General features: G+C 30.1%; 1 protein-coding gene across 2 annotated transcripts in view; it reads right to left on the bottom strand.

Moving 5' to 3' along the window:
- Positions 1-2194: 2194 nt before the first annotated feature.
- Positions 2195-25571, bottom strand: part of LOC145269142 (uncharacterized) — a 97249-nt gene continuing 73872 nt past the window's right edge. For both annotated transcript variants that reach the window (XM_080124751.1, XM_080124753.1), the window contains one exon: positions 2195-4213. In XM_080124751.1, coding sequence (XP_079980877.1) covers positions 2876-4207 — 1332 coding nt within the window. In that variant the 5' untranslated portion in view covers positions 4208-4213 and the 3' untranslated portion in view covers positions 2195-2875. The remainder of the gene's footprint in view (positions 4214-25571) is intronic.

Raw genomic sequence — 25571 nt, 5'->3', positions numbered from 1 at the left:
AACACCCGGGTAACGCGGTACCCCCCGCTAGTCATAAATAAATAATATATCTGAAGAAGACCAAATGCAACATTAATTGAAAGGCCTTTGATAAGGTATGGCACAATGGGCTACTTCACAAGATCTCCAGCTACAGTATAGCTGGAAATGTCTTCTCAATTATTAAATTGTTTCTCTCTGATAGGTTTATAAGAGTAGTGGTTGATGGGCAGAAATCAGAAGCTCTCAGTATTAATGCTGGAGTCCGTCAGGGGTCCATCTTAGGCCCAACTCTCTTCCTGATCTACATTAATGATTTTCCAAATCACATCCTTACATCATTCATAGATATTTATCCTGATTACCATCTACGGTAGCACATCTAAGACCATAAACGATCAAGTTCTCTCTGATTCTCTCTCCTCTGATCTTGAGCACATGGTACAATGGGGAAAAAGGTGGCTGGTTACTTTTGATGCATCTAAAACCAAGCTTTTATCTTTACATCATCAACACTCTGATTCCCATCTGGCATCAATTGAAATGAATGGCTCTTGTCTTCATGTTTTAACAAGCTTCTAGGCTTGACCATTAAACCCGATCTGAAATGGAACACGTACATCAAATCCATTGCTAAGATTGCTGAAAAAATGGTGGAATCCTTCTATCAATCCAGTAGATATCTCATTGCTGATGCAATTCTCTACCTATATAAGAGCCAAGTATATCCAAGAATGGAGTACTGTTGCCACATCTGGGCAGGAGCTGCTAGGAAAACTTTGATAGAGTTCAAAATAGACTTCGTTGCCTAGTAGGGATACCCTTTTTTCTCCCTGCAACCACTTTCTCACAGAAGAGACATTGCGAGTCTCTGCTTTATCCTTATTTTCATGGCAAGTGCTTGTCTGAGCTCCAATCTCTCGCTGAAAACACTATCAATAATTTACCCTACTTTTTATCTGTGCCTAAACCTAAACGTAGATTCCATGAATAAAGTTTCTTTCTTAAAACGGCACGCCTGTGGAATTGTCTTCCGTTTATCTGCTTTCCAACTGACTACAATATGACCGTCTTCAAGTCCAATGTAAACAAGTTTTTGATGAGTCGTTCCACTTATGTTAACAAATTTACCGAATCTCCACTACTTACGATTACTATGATTCTGATACTATACGCTCTTTAACCCTTATCCTAGAGTGGCGTCTCGGCCTTAATAAGTGGTGACTCCTATGAAAAAAAAAAGAAAAAAAAAAAACACTATCAAGAGGTGAGGATAACATTCTAAAGAAAAACACTGAATAACTATACTGGCTTACTTCTAAAGATGCATCATTGTTACATAACCCTTATTGAACAAATATTGTGTGTTGAGAAAATATACCCAGAAAGTATAATTTAGAACAGGGGTGGGGCTGATCTTGTAATAAGATGATCATTTGATTAGTGTAGGAATCACCTGTTTTAGATAAAACATTTACTTCAGTGTCCAAATAAGTCTAGAGTTATACTTAGAAATCTCACAACCTTTCCTTTGACATATAAATATATTGTATTCAAATAATCCTTGTTCAGAAGCAAGATGACTTCCATTGTGCTGCAGATAGGTTGATATTAAACAAAAAAGGTACCAACAATCACCGATTGAGAACATCCAAAAAGATGCAATTCAAAACACTTATGTATAGCTTAACCAATTCATTTTTCTATTTCATCCAATTTTAAGATTAAGAGCTTAGTCTTGTTGTATGATGAAATAGGGTCAACATCGAAAGAAAATAGATTTAGGTAACAAATTTTTTTTAATTATTATAGTATACCAACAGCTGTTTGCTAAAAATATTTGCATAAAGTATTCTATGAAATAAAATACTCAATGATAAGAAACCAAATGGCTTAGACAGATTTGCCGATTGTATTAAGAGTCAGTATTGACTAACACAGATGAAAACTATGTATTAAAACTAAAAAAGTGCACTTTTTAAAAGTGTAAATACTCATTTAAAACAATAATATGAATGCAAGAGAGAAGAATTATTTCAAACTATTGACATACAAAATTAAAATAACTTTGCATTTTCACAGATTCAATTTTTCTGTTAGAAGAGTTAAAGATTAGTCAAATGATTGTAATATTAAAACAGTAAAAATTAAAATAAATTCTCTAAAAACATAAAATAAATCAGGAAATTAAAGATATCAAAATAAAACTATACAATTAAAAATTATTTAAATATTTTCATTAGAGAGAAAAAATGCACAGCTCAGGACCAAGATGCTACTAAATTATAATTAAAAAAACAAAAAAAAAAGTGGTAAAGAAACATTTTTCAAGGTTTAGAAGTGTAGAAAGGAAAAAACTTTGACTAATTTTGGGGAATGATATCTTCACTTTTCGGTGTATGCATGATATAGATAAGTGATGTAGGTATTAGTACATATACATATGCATGTGTGCATTAAATGCATTTATATAATTATCCAAAAGGACATACTAATTTGAGACTGGCCATAATTAGCACACATTTACATAGATGAGCTCCTCACATACCTACTCAGGTTTAAACATTATTTCAAGCTCAGTAATAAATCAAGTGATTATAGGTATACAAACTTTTTCTGTAAAAAATAATGTATACACTAAACTCACATAACAGTGACTTCTATATTAAAAGAAATCACTATTATGTGAAGTTAATGTTAACTTAAAATTAGTGCTTGTATATAACTAATTTGAGAAATATATGCATATACTCCAATTAGACATGAGATATAAAATGATATTTTTAAAAGTGTGTTCAGTAATTAAATGATTAACAGTTTGTAGTTGATATTTTTTCACTTTTAACCAATTTCATTCCATTTACACAGAAAGCATTCAATTCCAGAGCTGAGTATTCTATCCTAAATCACTGACATGCCACCTGCAAGAACAAACAACCCTTAGTACCTCCTCCAAAGTCGGGTAGATATCCTGATGCCAACTATCCAACAAATAGTGATCATTGATTTTCAAAAGATTGGGAGCACCTTCTGAGAACACACGGTGCAAACAAGGAATATTTTGGAGGTCATAGTTTTTAAGTGGCATCAGCAGAAAGTGCCGTGCAATGCGAATCCCTTTTAGATGTGGCATATTCAAATAACTCAGGTAAATTCCATGGCTCTCAGAAATATCCAGATATTCCAATGACGAAGATTTAAACGCGAATGGAAGCAAGCCACTGTCACTCATTAATCGCACTTCCAGGATGAACCGATTGAGGGAGGACAAAGAAGAAAGAAGATAATCTAAGGAACGCTGCTTAAAAGAACCTATTCTCAAATGCTTCAAGACAAGAGATTGCAAGCCTTTAAGCCGGGTCAGACATTCAACAGCTCTGAAGTTCCAATCAAATGGTAAAATTAAAGTGGTTAATGATGGTGCAATAGATGTGAAATCCTCAAAGAAATAAGTGAAACGTCGTTGTTTTAATCGGCTGCTGTAGAGTAGATCTTTGTAGGTGTGATTTGGAGGATCAGGCCACACATCTTTCAAGGCTTTCCAGTTGACCCGTACATATCGCAGATTCTGGCAATTGGATACCTGCAGCATCAACTTTACACTATCAAGATAGTCATTCCCACACTCACCTATATGGTAACAAAAATCAAGTCGCTTGAGGATCGGTCGAATGTCAGACAGATATGCAAGAAAACTGTGCACTCGTTTCCAATAGCACTCACTACAACCAGATTCTTTGGGCAAGTGTTCTGCTGATGGGAAACAAGCTGCACTAAAATCAGATGTAAGATCAACCACCTCCCAGTTGTGTGGAGATCTCATCATTTCGTGCCAGTGACGACATACCCGCGAGGAACGGCCTTTGTCCACAACATTTAAATAGGAAAAAATTTTGAACTGACAGATGTTTGGCAGTTCTTGGAATGGGAAAACACGCTTGCGAGCCATCGGACAGGGATTTTTATTTGGTCTCGACGAGGTAATCTTGGCATGTATACAAGTGGAGCAAGTCACAAATGCGGGGTAGTCAAAGTGAGAATAGTCTGTCACGTTCAAGACGGTATTCGTTGCTACTGTGATATTTAACCAAGGGAAAATATGACTAATTACCAAAGAGGTAACAGTGGCAGCTGGTAACAGTGTTGGCCATAAAGATCTTGTTTGTGATCCTTTCCTTGCTTTCCGATTCAGCTTTGGTTTTAATGCATCATCCAATACATCAAGCATGGAGAGCTGAAAAAAAAAAAATAATTGATTAGAAATCAGAATAATAATCACAGTACACAAAAATCGTTTCTAAGATGGAGCAAATTTGTATGATAAATCAAATTAGCATTGGTAGTCAGTTGCTCTTCTAAACCATTGACCCTTCTCTATATATCTTTGTTAGAATCATCTTCAACTGATGCAGAACATGAGTAAACTAACACCATCACCATTCCTATAGTCAGCTTCAATGGATCAGATGCTGCTTTAGTTTTATCAGATCTTTATACATAGAATAGAATTATTAATTACATAGAATTATTAATTACATAGAATTATCAATTACATAGAATTATCAATTACATAGAATTATTAATTATATAGAATTATTAATTACATAGAATTATTAATTACATAGAATTATTAATTACATAGAATTATCAATTACATAGAATTATCAATTACATAGAATTATTAATTACATAGAATTATTAATTACATAGAATTATCAATTACATAGAATTATTAATTACATAGAATTATCAATTACATAGAATTATTAATTACATAGAATTATCAATTACATACAATTATCAATTACATAGAATTATTAATTACATAGAATTATCAATTACATAGAATTATTAATTACATAGAATTATTAATTAAATGAAAATTAATCATTCTCATACCAAAATATGTAAAGTAATATTTTTAAAAACCCAAACACCATTAATTTATAGTTGATTAAAATTTCATAAAAAATATTTTTTGGTAATACATTTGAGTACTTACTACTTTATTCTGTTGATGTCTCTTTGGGAATCTCTTATTTTAATCAATGATTTCATTTTAATTTGATTAAATTTGGCATTTAACAGAGTGTGGCATCTTGGTCATTAACATTTTGTGGTGTTGGGGGTAAAAAGTTCTTGACATTATTAGGTCTTTTCTTTCTGATTGAAACTTGTAACTCATTTTTATTTTATTTTCCTACCAATGCCAGTGTTCACCAGGGCTCTAGTCTAGGTCCAACTCTGTTTTTCTCTATATAAATGGTTTGTTTCATCCTTTTAAGACTCAACTTGTGTTTTTCAATCATAGGTGTGCCCCTTTTATTCCTGGGATTCTTATGATGACATTGCTCTCAATGAAAAATCAACTCTAAAACTTCTTTATCTTTTTTTCTCATCAAATCTTTCTTGGAGTCCATATATTCAGTAGGAATCCATTGCTCTTTCTGATTCTTGTACAATCGGTTCTCCCTATTGCTCTTAATATTTTCTCACACGATTATTCTCTATCTCTACAAATCTACTACCAAATCATGTATGAAGTATTGTCGTCATATTTGGGTGAATTTGAAAGTTCTTGATAAATTTCAGAAATCTGTAATACGATTGGTTCCACACTTTATTCTTCACTGCAACCTCTCTCTCACAGATATGATGGTGCTAGTTTCAGTCTTTTCTACAAATACTATTATAGCATGTGTCTCTCAGAATTGACTGATATATTTCCTGCTTCCTTTGTTCCAGCTGGTTTTACTCATTGATCTAGTAGTCTCCATCAATCTGCTGTTTTAATACCTCATTGTAATACAGCTTCCTATTACAGTAGCTTCTATTTAAATGCCTGCAAAATTGCAGAACTCTCTTCCTAATCACTGTTTTCCTTCCACCCATAGCCTTGGTCTTTTTATGACTAAAGTCAATAGACATCTTCTACTATATATCTACTATATATATATATATATATATATACTATATATATACACTATATATATACAATATATATACTCGGGTTTTTTTATATTCAAAAGTAATGGACTAATGAATTCAACGAGGTTGTTAGATAGTGCTCAATAAAAAGAGCTGATAATACTTGTTTATTGTTATATAAACATGCTCACATCCCGCTGCTACAAATAGCCACTTGTTTCAATCAAACAACAGATATCATCAGGCAGCGACTTGACTATTCAAAAGTTCAATGAATAATGGATTTTTATTTTAGGTAGGAACTCTTTAAAAGTTGGAGTTAAAAAACTTAAAACACAGAACTTTAATTATAAAATGTATAGAAATATTTATAACAGGGCCCTTAAGGATAGTGGATACAAAAACACCCAAATTGAGTTCATAGAACCAACACACCCAAACACAAATACAAATAGAAACCGTAAGAGAAAAATCCTGTGGTACAATCCCCCTTTTAATCTGAAACTTAAAGGAATGAAATTCTTAAACTTAATTAAAAAGCACTTCCCTATGAATAACATACTACATAAAATTTTCAATAAAAATACAATAAAACTTAGTTATAGCTGTAATGAAAACCTTGAAAAAATAATTAAAAAACATAATAACAAAATATTAAACAAAAATAGCACACCCATTGCTACCGAAAGTTGTAACTGTAGAATTAAATCAAAATGCCCTCTTAAAGGAAATTGTCAAATTACTTCTGTAGTGTACCAAGCAACTATTTCTACTTAGGAAAATCCGAATGAAAAAAAAATATTACATAGGAATGACAAATAACAATTTTAAAGAAAGATTTACCGGTCACAAGTGCTCTTTTGAAAATAATGAGTACAAAAATAGAACTTCCTTGTCTAAATATTACAATGAACTAGTAGAGCAAGGTTACTCCCCAATAGTAAATTGGAGAATTTTAAAGAAAGCTAAAACCTGTTCATCTTTAAACTCGCCTTGCTACCTATGTCTTTATGAGAAATTATTTATACTTACTTTTAGAGAAAGAGATAAATTATTAAATAAGAAGCACGAAAATTCAATTAATTGCAAACATTATAAAAACCATCTTTTAAGTAATTTAGTTTAGATATAAAATTTAAATAAATTTAAAATTGTCACTGATTTCTATAATTTATTAAAACACTATTAATATACTTTCTCCTCACCTGATTTCATTCTTTACTTCCCCTATCTTATATACCTGTGTGTCTATGTGTATATGTATGTGTCTATGTATTTACTTTATGACCGTGTGTACTTAGATTTATATATTTTTATATTATTTGGTATACCCTCCCATGTTTATTCATTCCATTTGTATGTTTCTATGTGTGTATGCATCTATCTGTACTCTTGCCAAATTATTTGTATTCTTATGTATTTCTATATATATAGTTTATGTAAATTATACATATTTATGTGTGCGTATATATATGTGTGTGTGCGTTGTTGTATATTAGTATATGATTGTGTGCATATATTTGTGTATTTTTTGTATGTATGTGTATACATAAAATTATATATATATATATATATGCTTATTTGTATGTCTGTTGGTTCTCTGTGGGTATATACATATGTATCTTATTATTTTTAATTTGGGTACTATCTACCTGTGTGTCGCTACTTTTGAGTATTTCGTTGATTTAATTACTTCTTTTGCCTGAATATATTTATATATTTATAGGTAAGTGTACTTGTATATGTGTTATTAGTAATCTGGTCTTGAATGTATTAATTTGTGATTTAATATGACTTTATATCTATACTTAAATAGCTTAAACTTTCAACTTAATAGTATAGTTACACCTTTACTTATGTGCATGTATGTATATATATATATATATGTGTGTGTGTGTGTGTGTGTATATATATATATATATGTATGTGTGTGTGTATGTGTATATATACATATATGTATTGTATTCTTTTTATATACATAAATATTAGTAGATTTTTATTTATAATTATTGGCCCTATTTAATTTATTTAATCCCCTCTTATGGCTAAATTTGTTATATTAAAAAGATAATAAATATTAATTTTATTCTGTTTTTATTATTATTATTATTATTATTATTATGTTTATTATTATTATTATTATTATTATTATTATTAATAATAATAATTTTAATATTGTTTTATCATTATTTTTTTCTTCTTTTATTTATATATTTATCTAATAAAAACGCGAAAACTTTAAACTTATATCATTTAGCACAAAGGGCCTAATTAATTGTAGACGTATGTTTGAACTGCGTTGATATTACTAGTGGACGTATGTGAGTTGATAAATATGTTGGCTGGATACATTCGCTGTCTTTTTTGACATGTTCATTTCTGACGCTTGGATTGTATCTTCTGTTTGTATTTGTAATGATATGTTTCATTACTGAATTGTATAATTGTTCATAAATTGGTTGACACGCAGATCTTTTTCTTTTTCTTTTTCTATATACTGTCAAATTCTTACTTTCTCTCTTTCTCTCTTTAACTAGATCTCATCCTTCTTTCCTTTCCTTTCCTTTCTAGTCCTTATTCTCTTTATAATAACCATTTATATCTTTTTTCTTTTCTTCTCCATATTATATATATATATATATATATTTTTCTCTCTATTTTCTTTCTCTATTTATTTCTCTATTCCTTTTTTTTTCTCTTCTCAATCACTCTCTCTCCATTGTAATCTTTTAACTTTATTTAAATTGCCCCTCCCTCTTTACATTTTATAATTAAAGTTCTGTGTTTTAAGTTTTTTAACTCCAACTTTTAAAGAGTTCCTACCTAAAATAAAAATCCATTATTCATTGAACTTTTGAATAGTCAAGTCGCTGCCTAATGATATCTGTTGTTTGATTGAAACAAGTGGCTATTTGTAGCAGCGGGATGTGAGCATGTTTATATAACAATAAACAAGTACAATATATATACTATATATATATATATACTAAATCTCTCTCTATATATACTAAATATATATATACACTAAATATATATATATATATATATATACTAAATATGTATATATACTAAATATATATATACACTAAATATATATATATACACTAAATATATATATATACACTAAATATATATATATATATATACACTAAATATATCATTCAACCACGGTAGTGGTTGAATATATGCTTAAGTCCGAAATTGAATGAATCGAGACACATTCAAACCCCACCACTAATTCCGTTCGCAACCAAATTTCAAACAGGTTATATAGTTGGATAGAACACCTCATTAGCTACATTTTGAAAAAAAAAATTTCGAAAATTGGTCCAGTAGAAAAAAAGTTACAAAATATGTGGGTTCACAAACAGGAGAGTAAGTACATAAGTGACTAACGCTTTTTTTTTATTCTGCATAACTTTTTTTTGTATATAAATATTTTTTAAAAACCAAACTTTTTTTTTAATAACTAATTTTTTTTTTTTAACTCTCCTTATGATTTTATAGCAAAAAATGGTGAATTTATCGATTAAAATTAAAAACCGATGAAAATCGAACTATTATTAATAAATATGGTAATATAATTCGTCGGTTCCAAGTTATTATTATAACTACTACTCTTAGAGCTGCTGCTGTGAGATCGGAAGTAAATAAAAGTAAAATGAGATCGTGTCTTGTCCATATTATCATCGTTTTTTTTTATAATAAAAAAACCGAACTTTTTTTAATAACTAATTTTTTAAAACTCTCCTTATGATTTTATAGCAAAAAATGGTGAATTTATCGATTAAAATTAAAAACCGATGAAAATCGAACTATTATTAATATGGTATATAATTCGTCAGTTCCAAGTTATTATTATAACTACTACTCTTAGAGCTGCTGCTGCTGTGAGATCGGAAGTAAATAAGTCGAATAATACTTAAAACTAAAAAGAAGAAAATAGTAGTGAAAGTGGCAGAGACAATCAGAAGAAGCCAGAAAAAAAAATGGATAAAATAAAAGGTTTAGTTTTTATTTTATTTTATTAGAAGAAATGAAAGAAAAAACAACACAACTTTATTTAAACTTACTAGGAAATACTGAAAATAGTTTAAAGATTTTTAAAGGTAAATTAAAAAAAAAAAGGATACAAGCAGACGTCACTTAAAATTTTGATGACAATGAAACTTGGATAACATAAAAGGTTTAGTTTTTATTTTATTTTATTAGAAGAAATGAAAGAAAAAACAACACAACTTTATTTAAACTTACTCGGAAATACTGAAAATAGTTTAAAGATTGTTGAATTTTTATTTTATTATTCATTTATCTCATTCGTTCAGGGAATGAAAGAGAAATATTTTTTTTTAGAAAAACAGACAACATTGTCGATTATTCCTGTATTTTTCTTTGCATGTATTTATATATATATATAATATTAACAACGAACTTGGAATAATAATGATAATAAATATATATTTATTTACAAAAAAAAAAGAGAAAAAATCGTCTGAAGGAGATTTTTTTTAAAGGTAAATAAAAAAAAAAAGGATAAAAGCAGACGTCACTTTAAATGTCGATGACAATGGATATTGAGTTAAATCCAGGGCCTGAGAATAGTAATAATGGAAGTAATTATGAGGTGGGTAATCAATTAAATGAAGAAGAAATGAAAAAAAAAAATGAACTTCAAAATAATACAAGAAAAAGAAAAATGGAAAATGAAAAAACAAAAAATGCAAAAAGACAAAAAAAATTTAAAGAACAAAATAAAGAAGAATATTTAAAAAGAAAACGAGAATATCAAAAAAAATATAGAGAAAAAAATAGAGAAGAAATAAATGTTAAAAATCGAGAACATCAAAAAAATTATAGAAATAAAAATAAAGAAGAATTTAAAATTCGAAATAAAGAAAATCAAAAAAAATTAAGAGAGAAAAATAAAGAAAAATACAATAATAAAAATAAAGATTATCAAAGAAATTTTAGATTAAAAAAATAAGAATAATGTCTTTTTTAGAAAGAAAAAGAAAATTTATCAAACTAATTATAAAAATAAACACAAATTAATGGAAGAACAAAAAATGAAAAAATATGATAAGAAAAGTTTGATAAAAATTTATAAGAAGAAAATTTATTCTTGAAGAAACAAACTAAACAAATTTTCTAGCTTTTTTCATAAAAAAGTTATTGTCATTCATAAATTGACAAAATCCTATTTATTTTACAATAATAAAATGACAAATAACATAAGAAATTATAGAAAAAAATATAAAATTGGATTGAATAAAATAACTGGAATGTATTCTAATGCTTTGGGAATTAGAAATTTGATGCTCAAAAATATAAAAAAATACTGCAAACACTATTTATAATTTTGTCAAAAAAGTTAATAAAAAAGGACTATTACCTACTTATTGGGGAGAAGAATTGTATCATGCATTCAATAATGAACATTATTTGTTTCCAAGAAATTCAGTTGAATATGTGCCTATAAGAGTTTTGGCAAAGCATAGTTATGAATCTCTTGATTGTCAAACTGAAGATTGTGAGTGCAAAAAGTCAGAAATTTCTGAACCAAATATGCCAAATAATAACAATGAACATATTATTGTAGAAGAAAATGAAAATAAAGTGAATGATGAAGAAAATGAAGAAGATGAAGAAATAAAAATTGAATTGGCTCGACCTTGTGATTTTAGTAATGGCTGTCCCTATGAAAAAACACGACTCATTGAAACTAGAAAAATACATCAAATTATTAAACAAATTTCACCGGATTTGACATTTTTGGAAATTCGCAAAATTATGAAAAAAATGGAAGAATGTTCTGGCATACATAATGACAATTTATATTGCATTGGTCAATCGGATTGCACTAATAGACTTGAACTCCTTCGAAGAATGGCACCACATACTCCAAGACTCAGAACTTTAGTCACTCATGTGTATAGATTAAGAGCTGTTTGCATTTGGCTGGATCTCTATGATATTTGTCTCTTAGAAGGAAATTGGCCAATGTTTGAAAAATTATTAGATTCTGAATTTTATAATCTTAAAACTTCAAAATTAATAGAAAGATTGCAACAAAGAGAGAATCAAGAACATCATTCAGAAAATAATGTTGTGAATAAATTTGTCACATTAATTAAAAAATTTAACAAAGACATGAAAAAAATGAAAATTAATTCATGTGACATTTGCAAACAAAGAGAATATGATGAATTTTTGAAAGTTTGGACTGACTGGGAAAAAGAAGTTAATGAAATAATTAAAGAAAATTATATATTACCATGCAAAATTTGCAATAATTGTAGAGGGTTTTTGAAGAAAAATAAAATCCCTACATTAGCATCAATTAATGGATTAGGAGTGGATGAAATTCCAGAAGTGTTGGGAAAATTGAACATTTATGAAGAAATCTTAATTCAAAGAGCGAAATGTTTTATTAATGTGATAAAACTTGTTCCTCAAAGATACAAAGGACCAAGTTCAGATATGGTTTCTGCTATTAAAGGAATTGCAACTCATTTGCCAATTCCAATGGAAAATACAATCAACCATGTGATGAACACTTTACCATCAAAAGAAGAAAAATCTTTACAAATTATAGTTAATTCAATTCCTACAGCTCAAAAGAAAATTTGGAAACCATTGGTCAAATTGGATAATGTGTTTGATGCACTGGATTGGCTCAAAGCAAACAATCCATTCTATAAAGACATTGAAATTGACAGAACATCAGATCTCAATAATGTTGTTTTATGCACTGGGCAAGGTAGTTCAACTAAATCTGATGATTGCATTTTGAGTCATTTATCAAAAAAAGATGCTGATACATATTATGAACATCATACTGTTCAAAAAATGTATCCGACTTTACCAAATGAAAAAGACATTGAAATTTATAAAATGAAAAAAGTTGAAGGAAATTTGTTGAAAGATGATAATCCAAATTTGGATTACATGTGTTTTCCTAAAATCTTGTGCAAAGGAAGATTTGGCATGAATTACAACAGGCCATATGGAAAAGTGCCAAATTATATGTACACTAGAAACAGATTAAGGCACTGTGATCCAAGATTTAGGAAAAATATTCAGTATTTATTTCATTCTGTTGACAAAGCTGACAAAAGAGCATTGGATTCAGGAATTTTTGCGATTATGAAATCTTTCAAATGCAATCAAATGACATTGGCTCAATTTAATCAACAGGTTCATAATAATGATAAAAGATTAGAAGGCAATCTTTCAATGATGATGGCCAATGTGAGAGGATCCAAACAATTTTGGAATAGAAAAGCATCCGATTTGCACACAATGGATGAAAAATTTGGCCCTTCTACCTTCTTTATCACTTTATCATGTGCTGAATATTTTGGCCAGATTTAAGAGAATTTTTGGAAAAATTGAACAGTGGTGTAAGTAATGTTGAAACTATGAGAACAAGTACATTGTGCGTGAATGATGTTGTTGCAGTCAGTGAACATTTTTATCACAGATTGCAAGCTGTAATGAATAAAGTAATTTTGGCAAAAGACAATCCAGTTTTTGGAAAAGTTGCACATTATTTTTGGAGGATTGAATATCAAAAAAGAGGAGCTCCCCATGTTCACATGAAAATATGGGTGGAAGGAGCACCTATATATACTGGAGATCCTCTATCATTTAATGATATTAAAAAATTTATCAATCAACACATAACTTGCAGAATGCCTTGTTCAGTTTCTAGTCCAACACTTCACAACTTGGTTAAAAGATTTCAAGTTCATTCTTATAGAAAAACATGCTGGAGGATATATGGAAAAGGCAAAAATATTGTGAAAAAGTGTCGATTTGGATTTCCTAAATCAGAAGGAAACTTTAATTTGTTTACTGTTGGTGAATGTATAAAATCAAGAAAAACTGGAAAAGGAATAAAAAAGTTGTATCAATTAGAGAGAAGTGTGGATGAAAAACTTGTAAATGACTATAATCCTTTATTGTTATTAATTTGGCAATCCAATATTGATGTACAATATATTGGAGAAGATAGCATGATATTGACAAGATATGTGACAAGTTATCAAACTAAAGCTGAACAGAATGAAGCTGAAGGTGTTTGGGATAATTTGGATGAAAAAGGATCAAAACATGGAAGATTCAAATCAGCAGGACTTCAACTAATTGATAAAAGAGACATTGGAGCTTATGAATGTGCTGATAGATTATTGGGTCACCACTTATTTGGTGCATCTGATCAAGTCATTTGGGTTGGAGCTGATATTCCTAGTAAAAGAGGACATAGATTGAAGTCAAAAGAATATTTAGAAAAACTTCCTGAATCTTCTACAAACATATTTCATGAAAATATGGTAGAAAACTATTATCCAAATCGACCATCATCTTTGGAAAAAGTTTCTTTGTATGAAGTTGCAAGCAATTATGAAAAAATATCTGTTAAACCTTCTGACAATGAAGAAGCTAAGAAAATGAAAATGATAAATGACAAAGGTTACTTTAAGCAAGTCAAGGAAAAAGTCGTCAAGGCCCCATATGTTCCTTTAAATAAAGAAACCAAAGAAAGATATTTTCACAATTTGCTTATGCTTTTCAAACCTTGGAGAACGGAAGAAGATGATTTATTAAATGGTTTCACAACATATGAAGAAGCTTTTAAATATTTTTCTTCTGAATTACCTGAAATGATTAACTATGAAAATATAAAGAAAAAAGTCATACAATCTATAGAGTTGGCAAAGCAATTAGAAATTAAAGTTGAAAAAGAAGGCTCTGAAGAAATACAAAAAATAATTATTGATGAAGAGCAAGAATTTGATAATAATGATTTAATAGTTAATGATTTTGTTGAGAGAAAAGTCACAGAAGAATCAGTAGCTGAAAAAGAAGCTCAACTGAATTCTGATCAAAAAAGAATTTATGATAATGTTATTAGTATAATTAAAAAACAAGAACTTCATTGCAATAAAGAAAAACCTATTCCTAGATGCAGTTGTGAAGACTGTAAACAACTACTCAAATTCATTTCTGGTGTTGGTGGAACAGGAAAAAGCTTTTTGATTGACACCATTTCTGACAAAATTACTTTAATGGTTAATGTCAAAGATACCATGCCAGTTATAATTTGTGGACGAACTGGTATGAGTGCTTTTCAAATAAAAGGCAACACTTTGCATAGCACTCTCATGATCAGTGTTCAACATGGAAAATTTCCTGTTTACAAAGAATTGAAAAAAGATGATGTCAAATTTTTGAGAAGAATTCTGGAAAATGCTAGAATAATAATAATTGATGAAATTAGCATGGTCAGTCATTTAATGCTGGCTTTCATTCACAAAAGATTGGATGAAATCTTTGGGAATTCAAATAAAATGACATATCCATTTGGAAACATGAACATTTTATTGTTTGGAGACTTATTGCAACTGCCACCAGTCAATGAAAAGCCAGTTTTTGCAAGAGTTACAGCATTTGATGCCAAAAAAACAGAAATTGGCATTTGTGGACACTCATTATGGAAATATTTTGAATATGATGAGCTCAATGACAAAGACAATTATAGTGAAATCTTGGGGAGAATTAGAATTGGTTCACCCTCTGACTCAGATATAAGCACTCTTAAACAAAGATGCTTATTTTCTGGTAGAAAAGCAAAAGTTGAAGAAATTGCAGATAAACTTATTGAATTGTCTTCCAATTCTGAATTGAAATTTGTTTGCATACTTCCTATGAATGAAGCTGTAGATGAATTGAATAATGAAATGCTAAAAAAATACAGCATTAAAACTATTGAAATTGCAGCTGTTGATTCTGGAATGAGACAAAAGAATGTAAAAAAGAAGAAAAAAGTTTCAATTAAAAATAATAAACCAAAGAAAACATCAGAAACAGCTGGATTAGAAACTATTTTGAAAGTTGGCATTGGTGCCCAAGTGATGTTGAAGAGAAACATTGATGTAGAAAAAGGTTATTGCAATGGTGTTATTGGAAAAGTAACTGATATTATTGGTAAAGGCACTAATGTTGAATCCATTGTGGTTCAATTTGATCATAAAAATGAATCTTTTACTGTTAAAAAAATTCAAGCTAATTATGAAATTTCACCTGGCATATTTATTACCAGAAATCAATTCCCATTGTCACTCTCTTATGCCATTACCATTCACAAATCTCAAGGAATGAGTGTGGATGGCATTATTGCTGATTTGGGAACTCAAGTTTTTGCTGATGGAATGGCTTATGTGGCTCTTTCAAGAGCTAGAAAATTGTGCAATGTTTATTTGTCTGACTTTGATCCAAGATCATTAATTATGTGTGACAAGTCTGCTTGGGAAGAATACAACAGATTGAGGACTAGTTCTGGAAGGCCAGAATTGACTCCATTGCCACCTTGTAGAAAACAACCACCGTGTATGGCAAATGCTACTTATATGCCAAAGAAAAGAACCAAGCGATTGCAAATGGGACAAATAGAAGAACCAACTACTAAAGAGAAGAAAACTCAAAATAATTTGACAAATTTGGTTCCTAAAATGCCTTTGATCAATAGAAGCAATGATTGTTTTGTTAATTCAATTGTGCAATCAGTTAATCAGTTGACTGATTTCCATGATTATTTGAATAGCTTGAGCATTGATAATGAATTTTCAAAAGAAATGAAAAATATTCTTTATCATAATAAAAATTCTGTTGCAAATTTGAAAAGAATTATTGGTGGAAGATTCAATGATGGAAATCAACAATGTGCTCATGAATTTTGGAAAGAAATGTATCTTAATTTTGAAAGGGACTTTCAACAAAAATTTATCTTTGCCAAATTTGATACTGCCAGATGCATTAGATTGCATCAACAAAATTGCAACTATTTTACAAATCAAATTTGCAACTGCAACATAAGTCCTGGTTGTGGGAGACAAGTGCAACTTCCAATTGATGGAAAAGAAGAATTACTATTGCAACCAAAAAATGGTCCTCAGCAATTCAAATTTTTAATTAATCGAATTATGAAAAGTTCTCTTCTGAAAAATTGTGATACATGTTCTCTCAATTCAGAACATGAAGTTACTTCAAGAATTGAATTCCCACCTGAATTCAAATATCTTATTATTCAAATCAATAGATTTTTAATCAATCTAAATATTAAAAGAATCAATTGTGACGTAATGAACTTCAGTTCAAAGAAGCAGCAAATCTTTGGCAATAATTTTTCTCTGAAAGCTGCTGTCATTCATAGAGGACCAACTGCCAGAGCAGGACATTACACGGCTTTGATCAAAAATGAAAATGACGTTTGGGAAGAAATCAGTGACAATACAATCACAAAAAGACATACAAAATTTCCTGCCAAATTGCCTGACATTGTACTTTTGTTCATGGAAAAAATGTGAAAAATTCTATGTTTGGACTAAAACAATAGGCTTGAATTTAATTTATAGGCTTGGACTCAACGTATATTATTATTATTATTATTATTAACCAGTGGTGTCTGAAGGACTTTCCTATAAAGTTTTGGTCCTTACAGACACTTCGCGAAGGCCTGTAAATAGGCCCATTGCGATTATTCATTGTAGGTTATTTATTTGAACTGGATATCAATTATACTCTACAAGTCTTGCTGCCTGCTTGAGATATGTAGCAGTATATGTAGCCAACAAATAATGTTCAGCCTATCAACCACTGACCTGATTGAATGTGTTGTTGAGCTTAGGTGTGCTAATCAAAGTCCTTTGTAACCTTTACACACAGATACATGATGTTCTGGTGTTTCATACTCTTCACCACATTTCGGGCACGTGGGTAATGATGCCAGATCTATGATTTTATTGTGTTTCTCGAGATTACAGTGCCCTGTAAGGATCTGATTTACCAGGTCTTTTTATTGTCTGGTGAGACTTAGGATACGTTTACATAGTCAGGCAGATACCCAACCAACGTTATCCTTTGTCTTTTTACAGTCTATCCTTTTGTTCCACGCCTCCTATAGGTGTTTCGTAGACCACTCTCTGATGCTAGAAAGACAGATAGCATACGGGACTTGAGCAAAGGGTTCAGGGCTCTCTATTAGAAGTTCTGATCCCTCTTTTGTCATTTTATCCATTTCCTCATTGCGCTGTATCCTTTCATGACCGGGGTCCAGGAAATAGATATGTGGTTTTCTTTTCCTAGATGGTTTAGATTTTCAATGCAGCACAGTACGGTTTGGGATCTTACCATACTATTCTCCAATGCTTTAATAGCTGCCTGACTATCTGAAAGGATAGCTATTTCCCGTTGCTGAACCTCTTCCATGATCAGAACCTCAGATTCAAAAGCCTTAAACATGCGCTATCTCTCCTTCTTCTTCGGTTTTTGTCGTGATGTTTACCGAATGTTAGAGCTGACTTGTCAGACTTAGGTCTGAGATCCTGCTCTTCAGTGAAGGCAGCAGTGGTGTTTGGTACCACATCCAATGGTGCCAGCTCATGACTGGTGTTTGGTGTTGTATCCGATGATACCTGCATGGTGAAGACTTCTGCCTGGAAGACCGTCCTCAGTTTACCAAGATAAGATTTTTGACAGGTGAGGTGGCTATATAAACACTCGCACCAATCCTATCATTCATTTTAGATCCATCAGTATAGCATTTGATTACGTTGCTTTCCAGCTCTTTTTCATAATCTCTTGCGCCTGTTCTGTCATAAACCATACATGTGAAATGCTTTTCAAATGATCTGGTTTTAGTCATAAGGTCACCCAGCACATGCAAGAGCGGTAGTTCCTTCCTAGCCTCATTACACAAATCCATGTGACTCTTTGTTTTTCCAGTAGTCCCAACAGATCTTGATCACCACAGACCCATGAGATCTATTCTATAGGATCCCCATATCGCTTCTGCCTTCAGGAATTCTTTAATTGGAGGGATATTCAACAGCACCTCCAATGCTCCAGTAGGTGTGCTCGGATATGCTGAAGAAGTCATTAAGCAAGCAAGTCTCTGAAGAAGTCATTAAGCAAGCAAGTCTTTGTACCTTCTGGAGTTTCTTCCTCAAGTACAGTTTCTCTGTCCCGCGGATCCAGGAAACACATGCATACGACAAAATGGGACATACCATAGCAATGTATATCCACCTCATTACATGCGGGTTAACTGCCCAGGTTTTTCCCATAATTTGTTTGCATTGCATAAGGGCTGCAGTCGCCTTGGAGGAAATCTTTTCTATGTGGCTTTTCCTGGTTAACTTACTGTCCAGGATTACGCCTAACAGCCTTGCCTCCTGCGAAAATTTCAATTTCTGTCCACCCAGAAAAAGGTCACCAAGTTGGCAATTCCTTTTATATGTAAACAAGACCATTTCTGTTTTACGGCTACTGAATTCTAATTCATTTCGATTAGACCATTTATTAGGAATATTTAATGCCATTTTGGCAATGCATCTGACCAATGATGCTTTTGAACCCGCGACCAGCACTGTGGTGTCATCAGCATCAGCCTGGGCATAAATATTCCTATTTTTAAACTCCTTTAAAAGAGGATTCAGCATACAGTTCCATAGTAAAGGTGATAAAATCCCACTTTGGGGGTTTCATTTAACTACTTCCCTTTTAACAGTTGCCCTCAGTAGTTATACTTGAACTGTTCTGTGCCTCACCATATACTCAATCCATCGGATGAGTACTGGTGGCACATTGAGTTCTCGTAGCAACTTGAACATACTACTGAAGGGTATGTTGTCAAAAGCTCCAACAATATCTAAAAAGACACCGAGTGCAATCTTCTTTTTTGTTAGTTTACGCTCTATACAGATCACGAATTCATGAACCGCAGTCTCGGTAGAGACCCTGGCTCGGAACTACTGTGATTGAATGATAAATATTGCATAAATGTGTGTTTGAGAGCTAATTTTTTTTGACAATCATTAATAAATATTATAAATTTATATATTAATGCAATAGCAATGCCTGGAAAAATCATGGATTATATGGAAAAATGTGCGAATGAAAAGTAATATTCTTAAGATTTTATTAAACCTGGAAAAGTAAAGGACAAGAAATTCAACCTGGAAAAGTAAAGAACAAGATATTCTAGTAAAGCAAAAAATAAGAATTTTTTAGACTTAAAATATTGCAGCTAAAAATAAAATTTGAATATGGATAAATATTTTATTTATTATTTGCATATGTTGTTGTTTATTGTTGAGTTAGAAAGGGTGTCAGTTGCTGGATTGAACTTATTTCCCCCCTATTATCTGCATATATTTATGTAGTGAAAATTGTTTGAATAAAATTAATTCATTAGTTAGTTAGTTAGTAGATGGAATTAATAATTTTATAATTTACATAAAAATGAATTAAATGATCCTAATTATGATATAATAAAATTATTAATTTTTATATATATATATATATACTAAATATATATATATATATATACTAAATATATATATATATACTATATATATATATATACTTAATATATATATATACTAAATATATATATATACTTAATATATATATATACTAAATATATATATATATATATATATAAATATATACTATATATATACTAAATATATATATATACTAAATATATATATATATATATATACTAAATATATACATATATATATATACTAAATATATACATATATATATATACTAAATATATATATATATATATATATATATATATATATACTAAATATATACATATATATATACTAAATATATATATATATACTAAATATATACATATATATATACTAAATATATATATATATACTAAATATATACATATATATATACTAAATATATATATATATATACTAAATATATACATATATATATATACTAAATATATATATATATACTAAATATATATATATATATACTAAATATATATATATATATATATACTAAATATATACATATATATATACTAAATATATATATATATATATATACTAAATATATATATATATATACTAAATATATATATATATATACTAAATATATATATATATATACTAAATATATATATATATATACTAAATATATATATATATATACTAAATATATATATATATATATATACTAAATATATATATATATATATATATATATATATACTATATATATATATACTATATATATATATATACTATATATATATATATATATATATATACTAAATATATACATATATATATATATACTAAATATATATATATATACTATATATATATATATACTATATATATATATATATATATATACTAAATATATACATATATATATATATATACTAAATATATATATACTAAATATATATATATACTAAATATATATATATACTAAATATATATATATACTAAATATATATATATATATATATATATATATATACTAAATATATATATATATATATATATATATATACTAAATATATATATATATATATATATATACTAAATATATATATATATACTAAATATATATATACTAAATATATATATATATATATATATATATATATATACTATATATATATATATATATACTAAATATATATATATATATATATATATATATATACTAAATATATATATATATATACTAAATATATATATATATATATATACTAAATATATATATATATATATATATACATACTATATATATATATATATACTAAATATATATATATATATATTTCATGATGTTTTTAGAGATACAAAATTTAAATATTGCAATTAGGAAAGGAAGACTTTTATGATTCATGATTAAAAGTAAATTTGTATATATACAAATATATATATATATATATATATTTTCTCTCCAAAAAGGTGGGAATTAAGGGGAAGCAGGAGAGGAAAGAAAAAAAAAAATGTGATGTATTGGTAACAAAAACGCCATCTAGTTACCAAACATCTATATACCGTAAACCAACGTTGGGATTCATTTTGTCCCAGAAAACGTAAGATAAATCTAATTTGGACCCTAACACATCGTGCCCTTATGATTTGTTCCAAATCAAAATTAGATGAGGAATTTAAAAGAATTACGGATACTCTATCCAAAAATGGGTACCCCCTTGATGTGATTAGGTCAACTATTCAAAAGAAATTGGCCGAATTCTCTCGAATGAAAGAGAATATAGTAGCCAAATGTCCAATTTATCTTCGTCTGCCTTGGTTAGGTAGAGTAAGTGAGAAATTTGCCAAACAAATAAGTTCAGCAGTTCAAGGATGTTATTTTGCTGCCAATGTGCGTGTTGTTTTCTCTACGAGAACTTTATTTCCATCTTCTCGAAAAGACGTTTTACCCCCCCACCATAAAAGTAATGTTATTTACAATTTTAAATGTGGTTGCAGTGCCAACTACTTGGGTCGAACGACATTAACATTAGATGGAAGAATTCAACAACATGTACCCAGTAAAATTAGGAATGGAACCTACCGGGCAACTGATGTCGTTACTAACACATACGGGTCTTCAATTACTGATCATTTGCTTAAAAACCCGTCTTGTGCAGCAAACTTTAGCACGAACTCTTTTACCATTATTAGTCGTGCTCATTCATTATACCATCTTAAGATCTTGGAGACCATTCACGTTCGACTCAGGAAACCTTCTCTTTGCAAGCAAAGGGAATGCCTCCTGGGGTTGAACGTGATTAATCTCTAGGGTATTCGTCCATAACGTCGTTTTATTTTAATCGTTTTCCCACTTTTTTTTTTTTTTTTTTCCCTGTAAATTTAATAAAACGCTATTTTAATCGCTTTCATTCTTTATTTTAAAATTAATTCCCTCGATACAGCTTTGAGAAGCGAGGGTCGAAACCGGTCAGCTGGCTCCCCATTTTTTTTTTTCTTTCCTCTCCTGCTTCCCCTTAATTCCCACCTTTTTGGAGAGAAAATATATATATATATATATATATATTTGTATATATACAAATTTACTTTTAATCATGAATCATAAAAGTCTTCCTTTCCTAATTGCAATATTTAAATTTTGTATCTCTAAAAACATCATGAAATATTTGAAGACGAGATACAGTTCGAGTTTAATTAAGAAATTAAACTCTATTTTAAAAATTAAAAGTAAAATTAGATCAACGCAAGATAATATAACATTCTTACATTCTTGTGTCAATAATAATGTGTGTCCTTCGTTTATTTTATTTAAAATAAAAAAAGCGAATTTGCAACCTGGACAAAAAATCGAGAATGCGTTTATCCATAATTTTTTGGATAAACTAGCATTGAATTTAGAAAAATATAAGAGTGAAAATGTTCAATTATGGAAGGAAGTTGTGAGCACTGTTTCGTGTTTTGATAAAGTTCGCTTTGCACGATATGTTGCAATTTTACAAGAACGAGATATCAAAAAATTAGTTCTTAAATCAAATAACAAATTGCAACACTTAATATATAAAAAATTTGGGTGTACTACTAACCCAAATATTGGACGTAACGTACTGAATTTATCTTCCCATGACTTGTCACCTTCAGAATTAATGGTACTTGATCATGGGTTGGATTTTTGTATTCCGGTGCCCGGTGTCAAACGAGAAGAGGTGTTTTCGGAGTTTGAAATCCTAAATGCCCAAGCGGAGAGACTTGCACCAGTCTCTGAAACTAAAACTAGGGATCTCAAGGCAAAATTGAATGACCTTGCTCACAGTTATGCCAGTACACCAGTGTCGCATTCTGAGTTTAAATGGCGCAAGGAGCATTTGGCTGTTATGAAAACTCTGCGACAAGACCCATCATTAGTTATTACTAGACCAGATAAAGGGTCAGGGGTGGTTATATTGAACCATCATGAGTATGTTGACAAAATGTCGATAATACTAGATGATAAAGACAAATTTGAAAAATTGGGCCCTGTCGCAACTCATGATGCAACCGCCTCCTTGGAAACCAAATTTCAAAAGAAACTGGTCAAGTGGGTCAAAAATGGTGTACTTCCGAAGAACGTATCTAGTGAGATAAGACCCTCTGGATCTATCCGCCCAAGGCTATATGGTCTCCCTAAAACCCATAAAGCGGATATCCCATTAAGGCCCATTCTCTCCATGGTAGGGTCATCGCAACACAAGGTCTCAAAATGGATCTTTGACATTTTACAACCTGTTTCACAATATTATAGTAAATATTGTCTTAAAGATTCATTTTATTTTGCTGATTTTATTAAAAAGTCTAAGATTGTTAATAGATTTATGTGCTCCTATGATATTAGCAACCTTTTTACTTGTGTCCCTGTTTTGGAAACTATAGATATTTGTGCAGATTTTCTATATCGTGGCCGGATATCACCGCCTCCTATTCCTGAACACATCTTTATTGAACTTATGAAACTTGCCACTACATCTGTGGAATTTAGTTTCAACAATATTATGTACCGGCAAAAAGATGGTGTTGCCATGGGGTCAGTACTTGGACCGACCATGGCAAATATTTTTGTTGGGTTCCATGAAGAGCGCTTATTATCTGGACCCATAAAGCCATTGGTGTACTTCCGATATGTTGATGACACATTCTGTTTATTTAATAACCAAACGGAAGCTAACACCTTTTTCTCCTTACTCAATGGAATGCATCCCGCGTTAAAGTACACCTACGAGGGAGAGAGCAATTCAACTATAGCCTTCCTTGATGTATTGGTAACAAAAACGCCATCTAGTTACCAAACATCTATATACCGTAAACCAACGTTTACAGGTTTGTACACTCGTTGGGATTCATTTTGTCCCAGAAAACGTAAGATAAATCTAATTTGGACCCTAACACATCGTGCTCTTATGATTTGTTCCAAATCAAAATTAGATGAGGAATTGAAAAGAATTACGGATACTCTATCCAAAAATGGGTACCCCCTTGATGTGATTAGGTCAACTATTCAAAAGAAATTGGCCGAATTCTCTCGAATGAAAGAGAATATAGTAGCCAAATGTCCAATTTATCTTCGTCTGCCTTGGTTAGGTAGAGTAAGTGAGAAATTTGCCAAACAAATAAGTTCAGCAGTTCAAGGATGTTATTTTGCTGCCAATGTGCGTGTTGTTTTCTCTACGAGAACTTTATTTCCATCTTCTCGAAAAGACGTTTTACCCCCCCACCATAAAAGTAATGTTATTTACAATTTTAAATGTGGTTGCAGTGCCAACTACTTGGGTCGAACGACATTAACATTAGATGGAAGAATTCAACAACATGTACCCAGTAAAATTAGGAATGGAACCTACCGGGCAACTGATGTCGTTACTAACACATACGGGTCTTCAATTACTGATCATTTGCTTAAAAACCCGTCTTGTGCAGCAAACTTTAGCACGGACTCTTTTACCATTATTAGTCGTGCTCATTCATTATACCATCTTAAGATCTTGGAGACCATTCACGTTCGACTCAGGAAACCTTCTCTTTGCAAGCAAAGGGAATGCCTCCTGGGGTTGAACGTGATTAATCTCTAGGGTATTCGTCCATAACGTCGTTTTATTTTAATCGTTTTCCCACTTTTTTTTTTTTTTTTTTTTTTTTTTTCCCTGTAAATTTAATAAAAAGCTATTTTAATCGCTTTCATTCTTTATTTTAAAATTAATTCCCTCGATACAGCTTTGAGAAGCGAGGGTCGAAACCGGTCAGCTGGCTCCCCATTTTGTTTTTCTTTCCTCTCCTGCTTCCCCTTAATTCCCACCTTTTTGG

This window comes from Euprymna scolopes, chromosome 4, assembly GCF_053919585.1.
Source record: "Euprymna scolopes isolate OS-2025 chromosome 4, ASM5391958v1, whole genome shotgun sequence".
Lineage (NCBI taxonomy): Eukaryota > Metazoa > Mollusca > Cephalopoda > Sepiida > Sepiolidae > Euprymna > Euprymna scolopes.
Note: the sequence above shows the minus strand (reverse complement) of the source record. Positions and strands in the feature narration are given on the sequence as shown.